This window comes from Natrix helvetica (genome assembly GCF_964273705.1).
Source record: "Natrix helvetica genome assembly, chromosome: 1".
Classification (NCBI taxonomy): Eukaryota; Metazoa; Chordata; class Lepidosauria; order Squamata; family Natricidae; genus Natrix; species Natrix helvetica.
The window spans coordinates 142,011,596-142,035,491 of NC_138548.1; the positions used below are offsets into that span (position 1 = coordinate 142,011,596).

General features: G+C 40.9%; 1 protein-coding gene across 1 annotated transcript in view; it reads right to left on the reverse strand.

Annotated features, from left to right (window-relative positions):
• TMEM163 (transmembrane protein 163) overlaps nucleotides 1-23,896 on the reverse strand; it is a 96,720-nt gene that overhangs the window by 28,930 nt on the left and 43,894 nt on the right. The window contains exons 3-4 of the mRNA XM_081940209.1: nucleotides 18,061-18,104; nucleotides 16,587-16,678 (exon numbers count right to left, since the gene is read on the reverse strand). Coding sequence (XP_081796335.1) covers nucleotides 16,587-16,678; nucleotides 18,061-18,104 — 136 coding nt within the window. The remainder of the gene's footprint in view (nucleotides 1-16,586; nucleotides 16,679-18,060; nucleotides 18,105-23,896) is intronic.

The following is a 23,896-nucleotide window of genomic DNA, read 5'->3' on the forward strand; positions in this document are numbered from 1 at the left end:
TCCTCACAATAGTATATTTAACACTTTCACATTGCTTTATATTTCCTTTTTTTTTTAACCAATTCAGCATCATTACTTCACTGACCAAAGTTGGCACTGAAGTAACCTAGCATGACAGACAAAATCAAATCTCTAGCTTGGTATAATAAGAATCAGAAATTTGCTGACACTATGTTACTGGAAAGCCAGGAAAGGCGACTGTAATATCAGCATTGTCAATATATGAATTCCCATTTGACTTGAGGTAATGGGAAACAGCCCTGGCATGATACAGACAATTATTCTACAAACATTTATTCAGTTGGCTATGAATTACTTTTATCCTGAAATATCTGTACCCTTATTTTCAAACAATTGATCGCCCTAGGTCATCCATACCTAAGCAGCAATCTTAACACAGCCTTTCAACATCTCAGCTCTACAGATTCACTAGTGTTTAATGTATATTGCATTAAATCGGTGCAAAATCTTTGATCCATCACCTAGAGACGTTTTAGAAACTCAAGGCTTTCTGCATAAAACTTAAGTCTGTATACATTTTTAAAAAAAGAACAGGTGTTATTTGGAAGCTTCTTTAAAAAGCCAACTACCACTGGGTAGGAGAGAAAGCATAATGGTAGAGCTTTTAAAATTATTCATCTGAGAAATTAATGTTGCTGAATTAGAAATCCCAGCAAGTCAACCTCAGAGAGTGGTGGGAGTTGTAATTCAAATATATCTGAAGGGCCATATTTGACTTTAGCAGGAAAACAGGTAATGTAAATTGATTCTGAAACTAATCAAGGAGAGAAACAACCTGGAATCAAGGAGAAACTTCCTAACAATGAGAAAAATTAACCAGTGGAACAGCCTGCCTCTAGAAAATGTGGGTGCTGCTTCATCACTGGAGGTTTTTAAGAAAAGACAGCCACCTGTCTGAAATGGTATAGGATCTCCTGCTTTGGTAGGGGGCTAGACTAGAAGACCTCCAAGATTCCTTTCCAGCTCTATTCCAATGGATTGATTCTCAAAGAATCAATCTACTCAAAGAAAAAAAAACAGATAAGAAAAACACAAAGGTTTAGATAGACCACATATGTTCCTTTAACCATGACATTCTTAATTTGTCTACTTATTTTTAGTTCCAGATAGTAATATAAGAAAATAAACAATAGATAAAAACAGCTATATTTTAAATTGTACATCAATTAATTATATGTAAGTTATGTCATCCTTGGTATAAAAAAGAACTGTTTGTATTTTAGTAACAAAACATAATTTGCTGTCATAACATATTTCTCAGCTTTACTTTTATGTAAAAAATCAATTTAGAAATTGAATAGAAGCAGTATTTTCCCAATATTGACTCTGCTCATGCAATACTTATGAATTGGTGATAATTCACCACAGAAGAAAGTCTTCATATATAAATACAGTCTTTCCACTGCAGACAATCTATATTCATAAATTATTTCCTCAATGGTATCAACCTATACAATTTATAGGGAATGTGTTTCTCACAGCTTCTTAACTGTTGACAACAACAAATTTTATTTATTTATTTATTATTCATGCTTCTAGACCGCCCCCTCTCCCAAAAAGGGACTCGGGGCGGTGTACAGTCCATGCCAAATATATCAAAATACAATAAAATTGAATATGTACAGTTGGAATGGAGGAGGTTAAAAATGGAATTAAAAGAACTGTACAAAGCAATATATATAAATATAGGATTTTGAACCCCTAAAACACACACAATAAGTTAAAAACAATACCCCTAAAATAACCAGTTAATACATTTGCCAGGAGGGACAGTTGTAATTATGCCAGGCCTGCTAATCGGAACAGGTGAGTCTTCAATTTTTGCCGGAAGGAGCGGAGGTCAGTAGTGGTTCTAATGTCGGGGGGGAGGTCATTCCAGAGGGTTGGGCCCATCACAGAGAAGGCCCTACTCCTTGGTGTCGCCCGTTGGCATTGCCTAGTGGACGGCACCAGGAGAAGTCCCTCTCTGTGTGAGCGAATTGGCCGCAGGGATGTATGTGGGAGGATGCGATCCCGCAAGTAACTAGGTCCCGTGCCATGGAGCGCTTTAAAGATGGTAATCAGCACCTTGAAACGCACCCGAAAAACCACAGGCAGCCAGTGCAGCTCGCGCAGGAGAGGTGTTACGTGGGAGTACCTCGTACTCCCCATCACAGCCCGCACGGCTGCGTTCTGAACTAACTGCAGTCTCCGGGCGCGTCCCAAGGGCAGCCCCATGTAGAGAGCGTTGCAGTAATCCAGGCGGGACGTCACCAACGCATGAGTGACCGTGCGTAGGGCATCCCGGTCCAGTAGGGGGCGCAATTGGCGCACCAGGCGAACCTGGTGGAACGCCCCCCTTGCCACGGCTGCCACATGGTCATCCATTGACAGCCGGGCATCAAGGAGGACGCCCAAATTGCACGCCCGTTCCACAGGGGGCAATGGTTCGCCCCCTATGGCCAGCGATGGAATCAGCTGGCTGAACCGAGGTGCCGGTAGCCACAGCCACTCAGTCTTGGAGGGGTTGAGTTTAAGTCTGTTGTCCCCCATCCAGACCCCGACGGCTTCCAAACACCGGGACATCACTTCGACAGCCTCGTTGGGGTGGTTTGGGGTTGAAATATACAGCTGGGTATCATCAGCGTAGAAGTGACACTCAACCCCAAAACCACGGATGATCTCACCCAGCGGCTTCACATATGTGTTGAACAGGAGAGGCGAGAGGACCGACCCCTGTGGCACTCCACAAGTGAGTGGCCTCGGGGTCGACCTCTGTCCCCCTGTCAACACACATTGCTTCCGGTCGGAGAGGTAGGAGCCGAACCACCGCAGAACGGTACCTCCGACTCCTATCCCCTCCAACCGGCGCAATAGGATACCATGGTCGATGGTATCAAAAGCCGCCGAGAGGTCTAATAGGACCAGGATAGAGGAACAACCTCTATCTCTGGCCCTCCAGAGATCATCGACCAACGCGACCAAGGCTGTCTCCGTGCTGTGCCCGGGTCGGAAGCCGGACTGGCGTGAGTCTAGAAATGAAGGCTTTGCTTGAACTGGAGTATTACTTAGCCATTTTAAACAATGTAAACTTGATTCCCTATTGAGATTATCCAAGGCCATTTTCAATTACATTTTTTTAAAAAGAAAATAGGGTTCTGTTTCCAATGGACACACAAGGCAATTCCTTATGAAATATTTCTCTTTAAGCAATTAACTCTTGTCCATCCACTTTATTATGATTGCTACAGAAATATATCCTTTCCATTTTCTTAAAACTTGAACCACTAACATATCTATCAATTTAGAAATTTAATGTTTTTCCTATATTGAGTTGCAAATGTTTAAAAATATTAATAACTCTTGCAACTTTAATGAATCTGTTCGTCTTGTACGTCTACCAAAAATCTGTTGGAAATCACATTTTAGTTATTAGTTGATTGCCAAATTTAGGTAACATAAACTTGATGGATTCAGGAGCCTCAGTATTATTGCCTTCTTGATTTATAATTTTTTTCCTGAAGGAACAAACATCTAACATAGCAGAATCAAAGAAAATATTGCAATTAAAAAACAATCAAGGGAAAATGGGAAAATTTACAACTATCAATGATAGGGAGAATTTCTACAATCAAAATGAACATTTTACCTAGAATTTTATATCTGTTCCAGACAATTCCAATTAGACTAGGGAATTTTTTTTGACCAATTAAACAAAATAGTATTGAAGTACATTTGGTAGGGGGGAAAAGCAAGAATAAAATTAAAGTCCTTACAAGATGCTAAATCAAGAGGAGGCATGGGGCTACCCAATTGGGAATTATATCACCAGGCAGCTAGCTTGATGTGGGTTAAGGAGTGGATAACACTAAGGAATTCTAGATTATTGACTCTAGAAGGACATGACTTTTTAATGGGATGGCATGTTTTTTATGGTATAAAGGTACTAAAACACAGGGTTATTTCAGAAGACATTATTTAAGGGAAACTTTGTTATTGAATTGGGAGAAGATTAAAAAACAATATTACTTAAAAATACCAGTCTGGCTATCAACTATTGAAGCTTTTTCATATCAAATAATATACAAGAAGGAACAAATAGATATGGTGAAATTTTGAGTGCAGAGGGTAAACTCAAATCTATGCAAAGCTGAAACAGGAAGGAATAGAAATGAATTGGTTTTCATATTTGCAAATACAATCTAGATATGACAAAGACAGCAAAATGGAAGGTTTTTATGATAAAAAAACTGAGTTAGATGAAATTTTGACAGGTACTGATGAAAAAGTAATTTAAAAACTATATGGACGTTTACTAGAGGTTAAGTTAAAAGAAGAACAAGTTAAAGAACCAATGATAGCTTGGGGGGGGGGGGAATTTTGGACATAGGATTGAACTAGAGAAATGGGAGAAATTGTGGTCCCAAAATTATAAAATGACAATGTCAACAGCTTATAAGGAAAATTTGTATAAGATGTTTTACAGGTGGCACCTATCCCCAACGAGAATAGCAAGAATGTCCAAAAACAAATAGGAAAAAAAATTGGAAATGTCATCAGACACCAGGATCATACTACCACATGTGGTGGACTTGCACAGAAGCTAAAACGTATTGGACTAAAATTCACACATGGTTGGAAAAAAATGACACAGAAACGCATAGACTTTAAACCAGAGACTCTTTTATTGGGTATTATACCAGATACATACAATAAAGACTTGAAATATTTGATCATAAATATTTTAACGGCAGCCAGAATTGCATTTGCAAAAAATTGGAAAAATGAGAAAATACCAACGCAGGAGGAAGTTATTCGAAAAACAATGGAATGTGTTGAAATGAGTAAATTGACATTTGAAATCAGAGAACAAGAGGATGAACAATTTTATAAGATTTGGGACTTGTTTTATCAATGGATACAATTACCATAATCTTGAATTGTAATAATAGAACGTGAAAGGAGATATTATAAAGACATATTACTTTTATATAGATTTTATAGAATAATAACAACATAATGGAATATTGGTGTGTGTGTGTATATATGTATGTGTGTATATATATATATATATATATATATATATATATATATATATATATATATATATATATGAATTGAATATATAGATTCTATAGATTTATAACAAAGTAATGGAATATTGGTGTATGTGTGTGTGTGTGTGTGTGTGTGTGTGTGTGTGTGTGTGTGTGTGTATATATATATATATATATATATATATATATATATATATATATATATATATATATATATATATATATATATATATATATATATATATATATATATATGAATTGAATATTTAGAATATCTTGTTTAAAATGAAGGAATAATAATTGCAGTTGATTACATGAAATACAATGATAAAGATGTATTTACCATATTTTTCGCCCTATAAGACGCACTTTTTTACTCCAAAAGAGAGGGTGAAGATCTGGGTGCGTCTTATAAGCCGAATGTAGCCACCTGGGCAGTGGTGGGTTTCTGCTGGTTGGTCAATGAACCCGGAAGCCCCACCCCTGTCACTCACTCGCAAGTCTTTGGCGTTTTTTTGCATCGGGGCTTGCTGCAAGAGAGAGGGAGCAAAGACCTTTTCCGGATTGATGGTGGTGGAGGTGCGGGCCCGTACTCACTAAAGCAAGTCCGGGGAAGTCCTTGGCGCCAGCTGAAAAAGGTCTTCACTTCCCCCCCCCCCTTGCAGCATGCCCCGATGCAAAAAATGGCGAGATCTCTTCTCAGAAATGTCTTCTTGGGCTGGCCGGATCCCTCTCCAGATCTTGCGGCTTTTTCAGGGTTTTCTTTTTAAAAAACACCTGTCCGAACTATCTTGAAAACCTGTGATGTTGCTTTGGGAAGGGGCAGGCGGCAGCATTTGCCCCTGCCGCCCTCCCTGGGCACCTGCAGCCTTGGAGCCTGCAGCTTTAAAACAAGCCTTTGCACAGCTGCCCGTCTTTTCCCTCCGAAAGCAACCTCGCAGGTTTTCAAGATCGTCTGCAGAGGCGTTTGGCGCGAACTCCTCTCCTGTTCCTTTTCTGCGGGGGGGCTGCCTTGCTTGTGTGTGTGTCTGTCTCTCACTCTCCCTCCCTCCCTCTCTCTCTCTCTGTTTCTCTCTCCTCCCTTCCTCTCTGTCTGTCACTCTGTGTGTACATGTGTGTGTGTGTGTCTGTCTGTCTGTCTGTCTGTCACTCACTCAATCAATCACTCACTCTGTGTGTGTGTGTGTCTCTCTCTGTGTGTGTGTGTCTCTGTCTGTCTGTCAACTCACTCAATCAATCACTCACTCTGTGTGTGTGTGTGTCTCTCTCTCTCTGTGTGTCTCTGTCTGTCTGTCCCTCTCTCCATCCCAACTGGAGAACAACCTTTTCTGTCCCCTTACCAGCCCATCCAGGAAGATGAGGAACGCGAGAGGGATCCCTCCCCCCCCCCGCGGATGGGCTCCGAACCAGTGGAGCATCGTCCTTCTTTTTAAGCAGGCAGCTATCAGAGAGAAGAAGGCAGCGCGGCTTGTGCAGCCGAAGATTGCCTGCTTAAAGATCGCCTGCTTAAAGATCGCCTGCTTAAAGATCGCCTGCTTAAAGATCGCCTGCTTAAAGATCGCCTGCTTAAAGATCGCCTGCTTAAAGATTGCCTGCTTAAAGATCGCCTGCTTAAAAAGAAGGACGAGGCTTCTTTTTAAGCAGGCGATCTTTAAGCAGGCGATCTTTAAGCAGGCGATCTTCGGCTGCACAAGCCGCGCTGCCTTCTTCTCTCTGATAGCTGCCTGCTTAAAAAGAAAAAATGAAAAAAGAAAAGAAAAAAAAGAAAGTGGGAGAGAGAAGTATATGTTGGTGAATCGTTTTATATATATATACTGCAAGAAATATTAAAATAAGATAGATGATACTATTAAGATATGTTACTATTTAATAGATTTAAAATGATGTGACATATAGTTAGCATATATATGAATTTAATCCTTAGAATACGTGTTCAAAAGGAAGAAATTATAAGAGTAAATTGAACATATGATTTACAATGATAATCAATGTACTAATGTATATTGGGCTGATAACTACTTATTCTATATGTAATTGAAAGCGGTGATGCACAAATGTTTGTGACCAAACAACATGCTAAATAGATATGTAACTGATTATATTTTTAATGTATATTTTTGTTTGTTTTTAAAATAAAATAAAAACTTTTAAAAAATGAAATCAGTGCATTGGTGTATATACAGATATGGTAGTCCTCGACCTATAAGAGTTCATCTAGTGAGCATTCAAAGTTACAGACACACCAAAATAGTGACTTATAGCCATTTGTTCATACTTACGATCTTTGTAGCATCCCCATGATCATGTGTGATCAAAATTCAGACACTTGGTAACTGATTCATACTTATGACTGTTGCAGTGTCCCAAGGTCATGTGATCATCTTTTGCAACCTTTTGACAAGCAAAACCTATGGGGAAGCCAGATTCCCTTAACAATCGTTTTACTAACTTATCAACTGCAGTGACTCATTTAACAACTCTGGCAATAAAGGTCATAAAATGGAGCAACACTCAACTTAACAAATGTTTCACTTAACCACAGAAATTTGGAGCACAATTGTGGTTGTAAGTTGAGCACTACCTGTAGTAGATGGAAGAATAGAACTGTAAATTCTACAGTAATGAACAATTATATAGGCTTTACTATCGTTCAATATATATATATATATTCAATATATGTATATTAACAATATATAAATCAAAATATAAAATGTAACTGAAAGTAAATGTGATAGGGAAGTGGGGGAGGGAAAGAAAGGAAAGAGAGAATTGTGAGGTGAAGGGGAAAAAAGAAAAAAAGCATTAACTTCCAACTCTTTTTAGCACAGTAGAATAAAGGTAATAAAATTATAGCCTCAACTCTTTACTCTTGCATACTTGGCATATATTAGCCATTTCTGTAACAACAAAGATAGGCTTTACTATCACCAACATTTGTTTAGTAACATTAACCACTCTGCAATTTATATAAGTGTATATTGTGCAACATTTCTCTTTGGTCTACCTAAATAACTATGCATTGCTGATATAATTTAGTTTTTGAAAAACAACACTACCTAATCACCTCCTAATTTTTCAGCAAGTGAAATGTAGTGACAACAATATGTCTAACTGGGGATATAATAAAGCCCTTGGTAATTACTACTCTTGACTCAATCTGTTCTAAGAGCAATAAAGGTGTGGCAACAGAATTAAGGGTTAAGAAAAAACCAGTGATGCACGCAAATAACAATCTGTGCAAATGGTTTCACTTGAACGTGACAATACATAGAGATCACGTTGCCTTCATGTTATCCGCTGTATTTTTGCAATATGTGTTTTGCAAGGAATTGAAACCAATTTTAGCAGCTCTCTGCAAAGTTAATTAGAATATTCACTGAACTGTGATGACACTATGCTGAATAGAACAAGATTATCAATATCAGTCATATAACTAGCGGGTGGGCTTGTTAGCTTGTGGTTATCTTACAGTCTGACAGAGCTGTCAGAAATTCAAATCTTGTTATATTTATTTAATATAAGAAGTTTTTAAAAAGAAAAGGAAAACCAGTTATTTAATTTTGATTAAATGAATTAAAAATAGTGCATTTTACATTCCAAATGACATCAGTAGAATTTCAAAAACCTTCATCCTTTTGCATAGAGTACGCTTCTACATTTCTAAATTCATTAGGAAACAGTGACCATAGTATTTTTAGGCATAATTGTGTACTCTTGTCAGAAATTCTCCACCTATGCACATAATTTCAGATATGTAGATAAGATTTGACCAATAGGATATTTTGACAAGGTTTGAAATGCATAACAAAATCTTATTGATTGTTGGTTTTTTTTTTAATTTGGGGAATAGCTATTTCATACCAATTTACTCATCATAGGTTCTTTCACCACTGAAATAAATAACTAATCAGCAAGAGAAATGTACTTACATTCATCTTCCTTGACTCTGACATTCTCCGTGTTTGTACTTAAATTATAATATTCCTCAGGCAGCATAGCCTTTGTGGAGGAACCTGGAAGAAGATATCTAGATGTTGTCCAGGAGGGGTCTATGTGCTGTATCTCAGGAACTTCATGAAATAGGGATGAGTGATTAGGAATAGAGGTAGTCCTTGACTTATCACCATTCATTGAGTGACCATTCGAACTTACAGCCACATTGAAAAAAGGAACATACGATTATTTCTCACACTTATGACCATTGCAGGGCCATTGCTTATGTGAACAAAATTCAGACAGTTGGCAACTGGCATTTATTTAGGACTGTTGCAATGTCCCAGGATCATGTGATCATCTTTTGTGACCTTCTGACAAGCAAAGTCCAATAAATCCAATAAAACAAACAAACAAACAAAGTCAAGGCAGTAGCCAGATTCACTTGACAATCATATTACTAACTTAACATCTGCAGTGACTCACTTAACAACTGTGGCAAGAAAAATGGTAAAACACGGCAAAAATTACTTAACAAATGTGTCATTTAGCGACAACAATTCTGGGCTCAATTGTGGTCGTAAGTCGAGGGGAACCTGTGCGTCAAACACAGAATCAGGCTAGGGATTCAGTGAGGCAAAAGTCACTTAAAAGCAAACTCTTACGCATCAAAACGATTAAGGAAAGAAGTAGCATTTCTGTTTCTGAAGAAGGGAGCTTAGCTGAGAGAATGAAGAGTTCAGAATGATACAAGGGTCAACAAGGAATAGAAGGAAAACATAATTTTTTACAGCCAGGTCATAATGCTGATGGCCAGGCAGAGCAAAGAGAATCGCTCAATATGTTTGCAAAGTTATTTATAGGACTCTTGATGCAAGTGACAAGAGCTTTGGCTCTGATACTATAGAGCACTTCACTATATCTGTTTCTGAAATATAAATGACAGCTTTCTATTCTAATATAAACAAACTGTTTTTATAATTCCAAATGCAAAATTTTAAAAGCATTGTTCCTGAAGTACTACATTAGTATATTTAATATGATAAATTGTTTGTATTTATATTCATGACTTTAACAGGTTTTTTCGTGGCACATCTTTTCTGATTTTAGGTAGCCTTTGAGACAGAAATTAATCTCTGAAATGCTGAGTTTGTACAATACAAGAACAAAACAATAATTTTGAGCTTTAGCCTCTTTTGTTTTTAGGTCTTAAAATATACATAAAGACTCAATTATTTATATATTAAAAATATCACAAGGCTTACTACCAATGCAACATTTAACAACAAATTTGCTTTACCCAGCAAATTTAAAATAAAAGTATCATTCACCTACCAATTCTATAATACAAACTGAGAAACATACAAGAAAATATCAAAGCACTATGATCAGAATTATTCATGCTTATCCTAGTGATTCATGTTTATTCTAATTTACAGTATATTTACTTAGCTATTGAATATGAAACAGTGAAGCGCAATGTGATTATATCTATCTAATGATTCCAAGTAATTTCACAGAACATTATTTACTTCGTATTTTTTTCTGTCCTAAATATTGCAGTAGGTTTGCAGTGGCAAAATGAATTACAGCTCAATCCTTTTTTCCTATCCACAGGGCCTTGTTTCTGTTATTTTCAAAATAATGAGCAATACAAATGGTAAATATATACTGCATAATTGTTTATTCATGTTTGACTTCTAATGCCACTTTTCTGATCAAACTTACTCAACCATAGGCTAGGAAGTCAAGATCAGTACTCGTGCCCTGATATCCTACAACCTAGACTAGGTGAAATTATGATAAATAAAGTCATGGCATATTTACATATAGTACTCAGTTCTTTCCCCCATTTTTATTGAGGTTACAACATTCTTCAGATGGCACCCCATAGAACTCATTTGCTCATGCCAGTTTCTAAGATTTGCTAGACAGGTGTACATGAGAGTTTTAACAATTATTTTAACCTCTGATCTTTTCTTACTCGTACTTTCCCTCTATAAGTAACTTCCAATGGTACTGTTTCATTACATAAAACATGAAGGTGTTTATTTTTCATGCATACATGCACAAAATCGCATTCAGAAGCAAGCATGTTTTCTACATTCCCTATATTCCCAACATGCACAGTTGCACTCGGTTTACTTTTCTTTCCAATCACTGCCCCTTGTAGAAAACTCTCCTTCATAATGAATAAAAAAGTCACTAAGAGGAAAAAATCTGTGTCTTTCCTGCCCCAAACAAATAATCTGATTAGCATGGGGTGACACCCTAACCAATTACAACCTCAGCAGGATGAATGGATAGAAACCATGAATTTTCTATATAGCTACATACCTGGTAACTATACACCTAAAACAAGTGTTAGATTGGGTAAAGGAAAGGCACACTCAGGCTTAGGCAACAACAGCTCTTTATTATAACAGAACAACTATGTACAATCCAGCGAAGGTTCAGTCTGACAGCAGCCCTTTTATAGGGAGCTGTCAGACCCTTCGACCAATGAGATTGAATCTCTGTTCCCACCGGAACAGAGGACCTTGGTGTAAACCATTATAACAGTTGCTAATATCTAACACCCCTTTCCTCTTAGATGGAATTAATGGACTTGTGATGTAGTCACACAGGTAGGCGGACTTTTGGGTGGCTCTGCCAGACCTGCGCAGTTCAATCAGAGAGTGTTCTTCAGACAGGTCAGATGGACCTGTTGGCTCTGTAGCTTCACCTGGTGGAAGCTCCTGGAACCTTTCACAGGTCGCGGCTGGAGCTTCTAGAACCAGTTCGCTCGGAGCTCGCTGTGGGACTGCAACACAACCAGATAAGTGCCCCGATCCCTTCGGGCTTGAACTTTCTGTGGAAGGAGTGACTTCTTGCTCCTTTGGGGTATGGCTTTGGCTAACTCTTGCAGGAGTTACCTCTGGTTGTCTAAGAGAGGAGTTGGAGAGGCAGCCACAGAGTTGGTCAATGTGCCTTCTCCAATTCCGACCGTCCTCGAGCTCTACGAGATAATAGCAAGGCCCGGTGATGCCTATCACTGTGGCAGGAATCCACAGAGTTCCCCTGGCATAGTTGTGGGCGTAAACTGAATCCCCTAAGCTAAGATTCTGAATTTTGCTTGCTGAGTCTGGTGGCGATGCGGCAGAATAGTTTGGGTGTAACCGGTCTAAGTGAGACCTTAGCCAGCGACCTATGAGAAGCTCGGAAGAGCTTCTCCCCATGGTAGCACTTGGCGTGATGTGCTGAATTAGGAGGAAACGGTCGACCCGTGTTTGCCAATCTCCCGGGCCCATCCTGGATAGGCCTCTTTTGCAGATCTCACCATTCTCTCCACCTGACCATTGGAGGCCGGATGGAATGGAGCGACCAGGGCATGTCTATTTCCCTGTGCTGCTAAGTAGGTCTCGAAATGCATGGCCGTGAATTGGGGCACATTGTCAGAGACCAAGACATTGGGCAGGCCATGCGTGGAGAAAAGTCTCTGTAGTGCCTTGATGACCGCTTCTGCCGTGGTAGAGGTCATGAGGACTACCTATAGTCATTTCGAGTAGGCGTCCACAACTACCATGAATGTCTGGCCATGAACTGGGCCAGCGAAGTCTATGTGCACCCTAGACCATGGTACTTGAGGTCGCTCCCACTCCTTAGCAAGCACCTCTGGGGGAACTAGTCTGGACTCCTGGCACAGTGTGCAGGTAGCCACCCATTCTTCGATCTCCCTGTCCATGTTAGGCCACCACACGTAACTCCTAGCCAAAGACTTCATCCTGACAATTCCAGGATGCCCTACATGTAAAGCCTCTAATACTGCAATGCGCAGTTTGGGTGGAACAATAACCCGGTTCCCCCATAGCAAACAGCCATTAATAACAGACATTTCATCTCTTTTACAATAATACATTTTGAATTCAGACCCAACAGGCCCCTTGGGCCATCCTCTCCACACCCAGTTCAAAACCTGTTTGATCGTGGCGTCACTGGCAGAGTGGCGGGCAACGTCACTAGACGAGACAGGACCAGTCTCTAAGCAGTCAATGAGGAGGACTGGTGTCTCGGGGATAGCGTCTGCAAGCAGTTCAGGTAATGGGCATCGACTCGGCATGCCCCAAGGTTGAGCCTGGTCGATGGATGAGGCGATAGGTGTAGGTCACCAGGAAAATAGTCCATCTGGTTATTCGCGGCGACAAAGAAACAGGAGTAGGCCGGTCCCCAGCCAGCAAGCCCAGTAGCGGTTTGTGGTATGTGATGAGTTCAAAGTCACGGCCGTAAAGGTACTCATGGAACCTTTTTACACCGGCCACTACAGCCAGAGCCTCACAGTCCAGCTGGCTGTAGTTCCGCTCGGTAGCGGACAAGGTCCTTGAGTTATAGGCTATGGGTGTCTCGGTCCCATTGGGCATTCTGTGGCTGAGGACGGCTCCGACGCCAAACAGGGAAGCATCGCAGGTTAAAACAATTGGCAGGGTCTGGGTGTACTGGACTAGGAAGGTATCCGCTGACAGCACTCTTTTCACTGCGGCAAATGCGGCTGCCTTGGCTTTGCCCCAGGACCACTTCGCATTTTTCCCCAGGAGACGATGTAAGGGCTCAGCAATGGTGGCTTTTTGTTTAAGACGCTGTAGAAGTTAAGGAGCCTGAGAAACGTCTGCAGCTCAGTCTGATTGCAAGACGTAGGGGCGTCCTGAAGTGCTTTAATTTTTTTAGAGGTCGGGTGAATCCCAGAGCCGTCGATGAGGTACCCTAGGAATTCAACCCTTGGCACGTTAATTTGGCATTTTTCTTTTTTGAGACAGAGGCCTCTGTCTCTAATTCTGGTCAAAACAGTTCTTCAACGTTTGAAAAGTTGCGCCTCATTTGCAGCCGATACCAAGATGTCGTCAAAATAGGGGACGACTCGTGGAATCCCCTGCAAAAGCCATTCCGTGATGCTTTGGAACAATCCGGGGTGATACTAACTCCAAATTGCAGGCAGTTACATTTGAATGCACCCCTGTGCATCACGATGGTTTGGGCCTCTGCTGTAGCGCCATCTACAGGCAATTGTTGGTATGCCTGCACCATATCTAATTTAGTGAAAACTTTGCCGGGGCCAAAGGAATGTAGTAAATGCTGTACAATGGGCACAGGATAAGCGCTTTGTTGTAAAGCTTTATGGATTGTGCACTTGTAGTCTGCACAGATGTGGACAGACATGTCAGATTTGACAGGTGTCACTATAGGGGTCTCCCAGCGTTCATGATCTACCAGCTCTAGGATTCCCTGGCCTATGAGCTTGTCAATTTCCCGATCAATTTTAGGGCGGAGAGTGAAAGGTACTCTCCTGGGTTTTAGCCCCATGGGGGCTACGTTGGGGTTCAAATTAAAAGAGATTGGGGTCCCCACATACTTACCTAGTCCGGTGCCAAAAATGTCCTTAAAGAATTCTTCGGTGCTCTCGTCTTTTAAGGCGTTGATACCAGTCACTTCTAGATCCAGGGCCTCAAACCAGTCAAACCCCAGGAGGCTCTGCAGGTCACCGCTGACCACTGTCACTGGAAGCTGGCAGCTGAACTTTTTGAATTGCACCCAGAAGGTGCCCTAGCCCATGATGGGGACTCAGTTCCCCTGGTAGTCACGAAGGCGGATGTCAGGAACGCGTAGATGCTGCTTCTTCAGGCTAGGAATAGCCTGCTTGAGTGTAGACCACGGCATGATGGTCAATGGTGACCCTGTGTCAATCTCCATCTCTCATGGAGAGCCCTCGATGAGGACAGTGACTTTCAGCTTTTTTGGCCGCCTTGTGCGGACTTGACTGATTGAGCTGTGGTAGGTGACTCTGGTGTCGCCTTCTGAGCGCTGTGGTGGCAGCTGCCATGCCCCTTAGTTGGGCCTCTGCTGGCGGTTAGGTTGGCTTCTGGGCTTCCAGGTCATGGGGTGCTCACTTCTGCAAACCTTGGCGACGTGCCCCTTTCGCTCACAGTGCTGGCAGATGGCATCGCGGAAATGGCAATATGATCTGGCATGGTCTCCTCCGCAGCTTGTGCAAGGCGGGAAACGTGGATCGAATTTGTGCGCCAGCTTGGTGTGGTCACTGCACATGCAGCAGTTGTCATCTTCACTTTCTGAGCCCTCGGCCTCTGTAGCCTCGCGATGTACGCCTGTGCTCTTCTGCGCATCTTGTGGAGTACTTTGGTGCTGCAGGGTTTTTGTAGACTTAATGGCAGTTTTGGATGCCCTGGCTTCGTCCAAGGCAATTTGCAGAGTGAGGTTAGACTTTGCAAGTAACCTCTTCTGCAGGCTAATGTCCCTAATGCCGCATATAATGCGGTCTAGAATCAGTTCATCAAGGTCTCTAAACTCACAGTAGGCTGCGGCCTTCTTCAGCGCCACAACATATTCATTCATAGATTCACCCTCTTTCTGATTGCGAATGTTACATGCGTGCCTTCGGATGTGTTTAGACGGTCTGGGAGCGTAGTGTGTCCTCAGCGTCTGTTGTAGCATCGACCAAGCGACCGATTTGAGTGGCGTTGGCTCGGATAAGTCTTTTGCAATCTCGAACACTTCCCATCCGCAGTAGCCCAGCAACATGTTCTTCTTTCGGCCTTCAGAAAGGCCCATGAGGTTGTTGGCTTTGAGGAAGCAGTCGAACTCAGCATGTAGGATTCCCAGTGCTCGGTGACTGGGTCATATGGAGTCAGTGGGGCGTGCATGGCCATCTTGTGTTCTGAGGGCATTTTGAATCTGCGCTCAAAAATGGCTGCTTGATGCCGTGCTGAGCTCCGGGCTGGATTTACTTACTGGATTGCTACGCTCTTTTTGGTTCGCCTAGTTGCCTTCCAATCCCATCCTCGTTGCCAGTGTTAGATTGGATAAAGGAAAGGCACACTCAGGCTTAGGCAACAACAGCTCTTTATTATAACAGAACAACTATGTACAATCCACCGAAGATTCAGTCTGACAGCAGCCCTTTTATAGGGAGCTGTCAGACCCTTCGACCATTGATATTAAACCTCTGTTTCTGCCGGAACAGAGGACCTTAGTGGAAACCATTATAACAGTTGCTAATATCTAACACCAAGTAACTACCTTCACCCATTTTTTGTGGAGAAACAGTAAAAGTCAAATAACAGTCTGCTGAAAGGTTTATTAAAGGAAAACAGTCTACAGGGAAAAGAAAGCACCACCTTTTGAAGATGATTAACATTATACTTTGAACCTAATATGATAGATTACATTCTGTCAGTGGAATAAGATAAAATCAAGATAATGAGTTATTGCTGCACCTTTACACAAATTATGCTTTGATAGATTGCCCGCTTTCAGATCACCCACTGTGCAACTTAATGCAGCAGGGCAGCCTGTTCAATGTGAATTTCAAGCTGCAGGTACCAATGTATGCATCCTCCACTGAAGGATGCATCCAAGGTTTTCAGCAACCACTGTTCAAAGGAGCTATATTACATATGGTGCTTTCCTGTGGTGCTGTGAAAAGATTTTTAGCATGGTACCACCAGGAGGTTTCCAGAAATCATGAGGGCAGAAAAAAATAATTGGCCCAGTGGAAATAAAGTATTAATGAAAGCTTCAGCAGAGATAAAAATAGTTTTAAGTACTCACATATATTCTCTGTGTGCCGAATGAACTGCTGCTGCATTGCTGTAACGCCACAGAACTATCACTGAAGACAACACATCCAAAGTGGCATCAAACTGGAAAAGATAATAAACACTTTAATTGGAGCAACTAAGGCAAAAGATGTTGCAATGAAAGATTGCTAAGAGTGCTGCAATGCTGTATATAGATGCAGCATTAATCATTGGAATAAAAAGTATGGAACATTAAAAATTGACTTTTTATTTTAAAAGAAACAAAAGACAAGGAGTAATAAAATTTTAAACCCCATCAATCGTACAGTGTAACCTCTTTTCTGCTGCAAAACACATACATAATTAAAAACAAGACTCTTCTATAAGGGCAGAAAGATCGAACTTAAGGCAAAGTAATGAACCTTACTGTCAAATAATAAAAACTAGAGCACAGATTGTTACTGAATTTTTTAAATTAGCAAATTATAGCACCAACTTCATATCTGATGGATTCACACAAACACTGCCAGAATTATTTTTTTCTTAGACACCTAAATGACAACAGTCACTAGTTAAAATCCAGTCTTATAATCCAATCTTATTAGATACATATGATGATGATCTAAGGAACAAACAAACATTTTAAAAAGTTCTTAATGAATATATGAACATGAACAAAACCACAAAAAGAGGATTTCTTCATTAACTGTTTGGTGTATTGATTGGGTAGATCTCCCAACTTTCCTCCAGCTCAAGAGGCAGACATAGCACTCCCTTCTCTCATTTTCTCAAAATAACACTATTTAATAGATTGGGCTGTGACAGTATCAAAATCACCCACTGAACTTCTGTGGATAAGGATGACCTTAAACTCCCAGTCCAGCCCTAGACCTGAACCACTGTATAATGTCAGGTCTCTATGCCATTACGATAACATGGAGGTGGAATGTAATCATCTAATTTTGGGGTTGGAAGAGGAAGATTGTTTATTTGAAATATGCCCTTAGTATTAGAACTTTTTAATGCTATGTAAATAGTGAACCACCATAAAATGTCTACCTCTCCATACTTCGCTTCTAACAGAACTCCCAGAACTTGCAAATCAGCATGAGGCTGATGAATCTCCTGATACTGAGACTTAACCTGAGGGTATACACAGAGAATTAAGTTAGCTCTTGCTTAACACTATTGATAAAACAAGCCTCCACAAATTGTCTAAGCCTCTGTTGAAACGTGCTTGAGTTATGTTGCTAATACTGGAAACAGTGGACAATGCTGGGAATATCCTTTAGACCCATTTCTAATTCTTCTGTGAAATTCAAAGAAGAAATCCTATCTAAAATCCAATTAGACTTCTGGTTCGATTGTTTAACTTTACTCATGGTTCCTCTCTTTCTTAAATTTCTTTGTGTGAATTAATAGTATTTGTGACAACTGTGAATGAAACTAATGAGTGGATTCGATCAGAAAAAGCAAATATACATTTCAGTTATGAGAATACTTACTGCAAATCCAAATGATGAAGCACTGTACCTCATTACAGAGACAGCTAAAAGGAAAAAGAAATTTTAAAAATCTACATTCAATGAAATTGCATGCTTGATTAGTCAGTCAGTCACTCTGAATAAATGACACTACTGTAGTACAATAATCTCAAAATGAATATATCAGAATTGTTATTCAAAAACTAGAGAAAGGCTGAAAAATATGAAAGCATATTTGAAAAGGAAATGTGCATCACATACTGAATATATAAATTAACTATTTCATCATAAATATTTATAAACAATAAATTTTAGAATTAATTTTAAATTTTAATGGAATATAATCTATTAAAACATAAAGATTCTCTCTATGCAGTTATAAAGCTCTGATTTTTATATGGAAGAACAAGAGATGCTTCTCCCTATTATTTGCAGTTCTTTGAATTCTTTCAGTTCCCTGAATGCTGTGTTTTGATTTCTGCTCACAAGAATTTTCTGTAGAGTTATTGTTACTCAAATAAAGTATACTGCTATCAGAATCATTTTTAAGAAATAAAATTTTCAGTTTTTTTTCACTAGTTGTTCAGATCAACACTAGCCAATACCAATTGTTCATTTTTGTGTTGTTATGGTTCAAGCTTTGGAAATGTCGAAATACAAATTTCAGGTGCACTCAACATCCTAAGAGAGTGCTTCTTAACCTTGGGAACTTTAAGACGGATGGACCCAATGGAGCTAGCTAATTATCGTCCAGTCTCCAACCTTCCGTTTTTAGCGAAGGTTGTTGAGAATGTGGTGGCGCAGCAGTTTCCACGACACCTCGACGAATCCGAGTATCTAGACTCATGCCAGTCTGGCTTCCGACCTGGGCACAGCACAGAGACAGCCTTGGTCGCGTTGGTGGATGATCTCTGGAGGGCCAGAGATAGAGGTTGTTCCTCTATCCTGGTCCTATTAGACCTCTCGGCGGCTTTTGATACCATCGACCATGGTATCCTATTGCGCCGGTTGGAGGGGATAGGAGTCAGAGGTACCGTTTTGCGGTGGTTCGGCTCCTACCTCTCCGACCAGAGGCAATGTGTGTTGACAGGGGGACAGAGGTCGACCCCGAGGCCACTCACTTGTGGAGTGCCACAGGGGTCGGTCCTCTCGCCTCTCCTGTTCAACACATATGTGAAGCCGCTGGGTGAGATCATCCGTGGTTTTGGGGTTGAGTATCACCTCTACGCTGATGATACTCAGCTGTATATTTCAACTCCAAACCACCCCAACGAGGCTGTCGAAGTAATGTCCCGGTGTTTGGAAGCCGTCGGGGTCTGGATGGGGGACAACAGACTTAAACTCAACCCCTCCAAGACTGAGTGGCTGTGGCTACCGGCACCTCGGTTCAGCCAGCTGATCCCATCGCTGGCCATAGGGGGCGAACAATTGTGGAACGGGCGCGCAATTTGGGCGTCCTCCTTGATGCCCGGCTGTCAATGGATGACCATGTGGCAGCCGTGGCAAGGGGGGCGTTCCACCAGGTTCGCCTGGTGCGCCAATTGCGCCCCCTACTGGACCGGGATGCCCTACGCACGGTCACTCATGCGCTGGTGACGTCCCGCCTGGATTACTGCAACGCTCTCTACATGGGACTGCCCTTGGGACGCGCCCGGAGACTGCAGTTAGTTCAGAACGCAGCCGCGCGGGCTGTGATGGGGAGTACGAGGTACTCCCACGTAACACCTCTCCTGCGCGAGCTGCACTGGCTACCTGTGGTTTTCCGGGTGCGTTTCAAGGTGCTAATTACCATCTTTAAAGCGCTCCATGGCACGGGACCTAGTTACTTGCGGGATCGCATCCTCCCACATACATCCCTGCGGCCAATTCGCTCACACAGGGAGGGACTTCTCCTGGTGCCGTCCACTAGGCAATGCTAACGGGCGACACCGAGGAGTAGGGCCTTCTCTGTGATGGGCCCAACCCTCTGGAATGACCTCCCCCCCGACATTAGAACTACTTCTGGTCTCCGCTCCTTCCGGCAAAAATTGAAGACCCACCTGTTCCGATTAGCAGGCCTGGCATAATTACAACTGTCCCTCCTGGCAAATGTATTATATCTGGTTATTTTAGGGGTTTTTTAATTTACTGTATCTATTTTAGGGGTTTAAAATTATATTTATATTAGCTTTGTACAGTTCTTTTAATTGCATTTTAACCTCCTCCATGTCAACTGTCAACTGTACATATTTAACTTTTTTATTGTATTCTGTTATATTTTGTATGAACTGTACACCGCCCCGAGTCCCTTTCGGGAGAGGGGGCGGTCTAGAAGCATTAAATATAAATAAATAAATAAAACTTCACCTCCCAGAATTCCACAGCCAGCTTTGCTGCACTAGTTACAGCATAAAGGGCCTTGAACATATAAATCATCATCAAATTATATTTTTTTTATCATTTAAAATAGCCATTACTAAACCTTCTCTTTCTTTTTTATGTAAAAATAAGAAGAGAGAAAAAAGAAACAAAAAAGTATATTTTTTTAAACTATTGAAAATGGGTATATTTAGTCATGTAATGTAATGTAATTGTTAACACCCAATCAATCTACTTAGCAAGGGAACAAAAATTTAAACTTGTAAATTAAAATGAATTGAGATGTGTGCACGCTCACATTTGCAAACCAGTAGGGAAGGTAGGTGAATACCACCTCTGAACAGGACCTCAACAAACCCCAACTGTTTGTCCGGCCTGCGTAGAAACAAGGACTCAGTGGGCTCCATTTATCATATAAGAATGATACAAAATGAAAAGAGAAAAATGTTTTTTTTTTCAAAATGCCCTTCCACACTGGAGATTAGAAATAACAAACAGGCATAGGTGCATGCACACACACACATACACTCACACAAACACAATCATTTATAGGAGTAGTCTATAAAGTTGTATCTCTCTCTCTACATAGTAGAGAGCAAAAAGCATATACAGCTTAAAAAACTGATTGAAATATTTGTTAAATGATAGATTTATTTTACTTTTATCATTATGTATTCTAAATATTTCTGATAAATGGCAGCTGATTCCAGTTTCAATGCTAGGAGCCCAAACCTAATTATATTTTATCTTTGATAACTGATTCTAAAGATGAATGTGTATGTATTTTAAAATGTGATGAAAGAGGATCTTTTTTTAGCACAGTCTATGTAGTATTTGTGCTTAAGAGTGAGAAAATATGTATTTCCTCCTCCTGTTCTGTGTCTGCACCCTTAAATCACCTGTTTAAACTTCACAGATTTTAGCTATACGCAAGTATTCAAAACAGAAATCCTACATCTTCTCTAGCTTTCTCCATATTGTTTACTGAAATAGAACACATGCATTCTTCAACAAGATGTTAACAAGAAACAGAAAATAAGTGGATTGGTTGCTTTGGCTCCAGCTGTGCAGTTATTCTAACTATTTAATTCCATAAGAAAATATAGATTAATGAGATATCCCTTTGTGCTTGGTTTAAGTATTATATTATGGACAAGGAACTATTAACCTGAAGGTAAATTACAACCTCTGAATAAGGAGGAGTCTGGTAGCATTCTTTCAGAATAACGTATTTTATTAAAAGGCATGTATTTTTTCATCACTGCACATAGGCCTTCTAATAAAATATATTAGTTTGAAAAAGTGTAACCAGTTCCTTCTACTTAATCTACATGGAATTGTATGCATAGAGTAAATGACAGTCACAAAGCACTTTTCAAAAGAGGGATTTTTTTACAAAATAAATAAATAAATAAATACGATAAAGTTCCTTCTTTAAAATGTTCCTTCTTTTTATGGCATTTCTAACATTTATTGTTATATGATTTGGTAATTATCAACAGTTCTGAATTATCTGAAAAACACTATATTAATTAAATAATCCCTTAAAATTAAAGGAATAGAAATTTATAGTAGGTTTTATTTATTTTTTCCATAGCTCTTTCCATTGTTGTATTGTAATAATTTATTTGAAGTTTTACATCCACTTTATCATATTTTTTAAAACCTGTTCCATCCCTATGCCATATCTGAATTACACAAACACACTCCTCCTAATATGTGACCTTGATAAGTGTTTTAAATTCTGTCATCTATAAGAAAGTCCCTCCTTTCTTATTTAAAAGCAAGAAAGCATTATTGAGGCTGATTAAAATGCATTTTAAAAATGCATTTCTTTTGTTGTACCTTTATCTTTCACATTGTGATTAAATATATACATTGCTTTTAAATTAGTTTCAAAGTTATTCAAGTTTAAATACTTAGCAAATGAATACTGATTAAAACGAGATAAGCAATGGCTTTTAAAGTAGAATGCTGTGAAATTCATAGTAGAGACCAGCTATTATTAGGCAAAGAATATTCTAACATGTACAAATATGTATTTCTAAACTCAATGATACTGATCCCTCTAAAGAATTTATTTAAGTTTTATTTTTTAAAAAATCACCCTTTAAATAGTTCTGAAAATCTGTCAAGAGTTATGTGCAGAACAACAAAAAGCATAGTTGGAGACATAAAACAATACAATACAATAGCAGGGTTGGAAGGGGCCTTGGAGGTCTTCTAGTCCAACCTCCTGCCTAGGCAGGAAACCCTATACCGTTTCAGACAAATGGCTATCCAACATCTCCTTAAAGACTTCCAGTGTTGGGGCATTCACAACTTCTGGAGGCAAGCTGTTCCACTGATTAATTGTTCTAACTGTCAGGAAATTTCTCCTCAGTTCTAAGTTGCTTCTCTCCTTGATTAGTTTCCACCCACTGCTTCTTGTTCTACCCTCAGGTGCCTTGGAGAATAGTTTGACTCCCTCTTCTTTGTGGCAACCCCTGAGATATTGGAACACTGCTATCTCCCCTAGTCCTTCTCTCTATTAAACTAGACTATGGGTTGCATGACGGGATGAAGGAGGAGCTTCCGGCGATGGCGGTTGCCTCCTGAGCTCCTAAGAACGCCATGGAGCTCCCGACCGGGTAAGGGACTGCTGCCGGCCCTCATGTCATCGGAGGGCCGAGAGTTGGACAGCTCGACCACCCTGGCTTGTTTTGGGCTCGTTTTGGCCCGCCAGGGTGGTCGGGGGAGATTGGAGGAGAAGGAGGAACGGAAGGCTGTAAACGGCCGGGGAAACAGCTGGGAAGCAATGGCGGTGGCGCGCGCAGCGCAGCGCGGCGTGAGGATTGCGCTGGCGGCGAAAAAAGGCACCGGGGAGAAGAACGAGGCACCGGGGAGGAGAATAAGGCTGGGAGGCAATTGGGAGAGGCAGTTGGAGACGGCTGCGGCAGCGGGACGAGTGGAAAGAGTGGCGCCGCTGCCAGGGACTCCTTTCTGGTATTCTGCCGTATCCTGGCTGCTCCCATGCCCCCCCCCCCGGGCCTTGCCGGCGCCAGCAGAGGACGCCGAATTTTGGAGAACATTATCCTAATCAGTGGAGAACTTTGGAGCGCCGAGTGGGGGGCCAAGGTGGAGTGTGCCCACCTGGGCGTTTTGGATGGAAACCAGGAGTGAGGGCGAAGGTATAAACAACGGTTGGGGGTGGCCTGGAACACCGGAGGCCACTGGAGGCCCTGTTTCAAGGCCATGGATAGGCCTGAACAGTTATCTAGGCCAAGAACAACTGGGCCAAGAACGCCACCCCATCTGGAACCACCTTGGATTGTCTCCCACCTTTCTGTCATCTCTGCCATCTCTCACCACTTGAGGATATTCGATCATTTCCCGCCCCCCCCCTCATCCAAGTACTAATCTGGACATTGAAGCCTCCTACTTCCTATTGAGACTCTACCCCCGTTTACCAACTTTTTATTACCAGCACCCTTACCCCACTGGGTTTTAACAATCTACT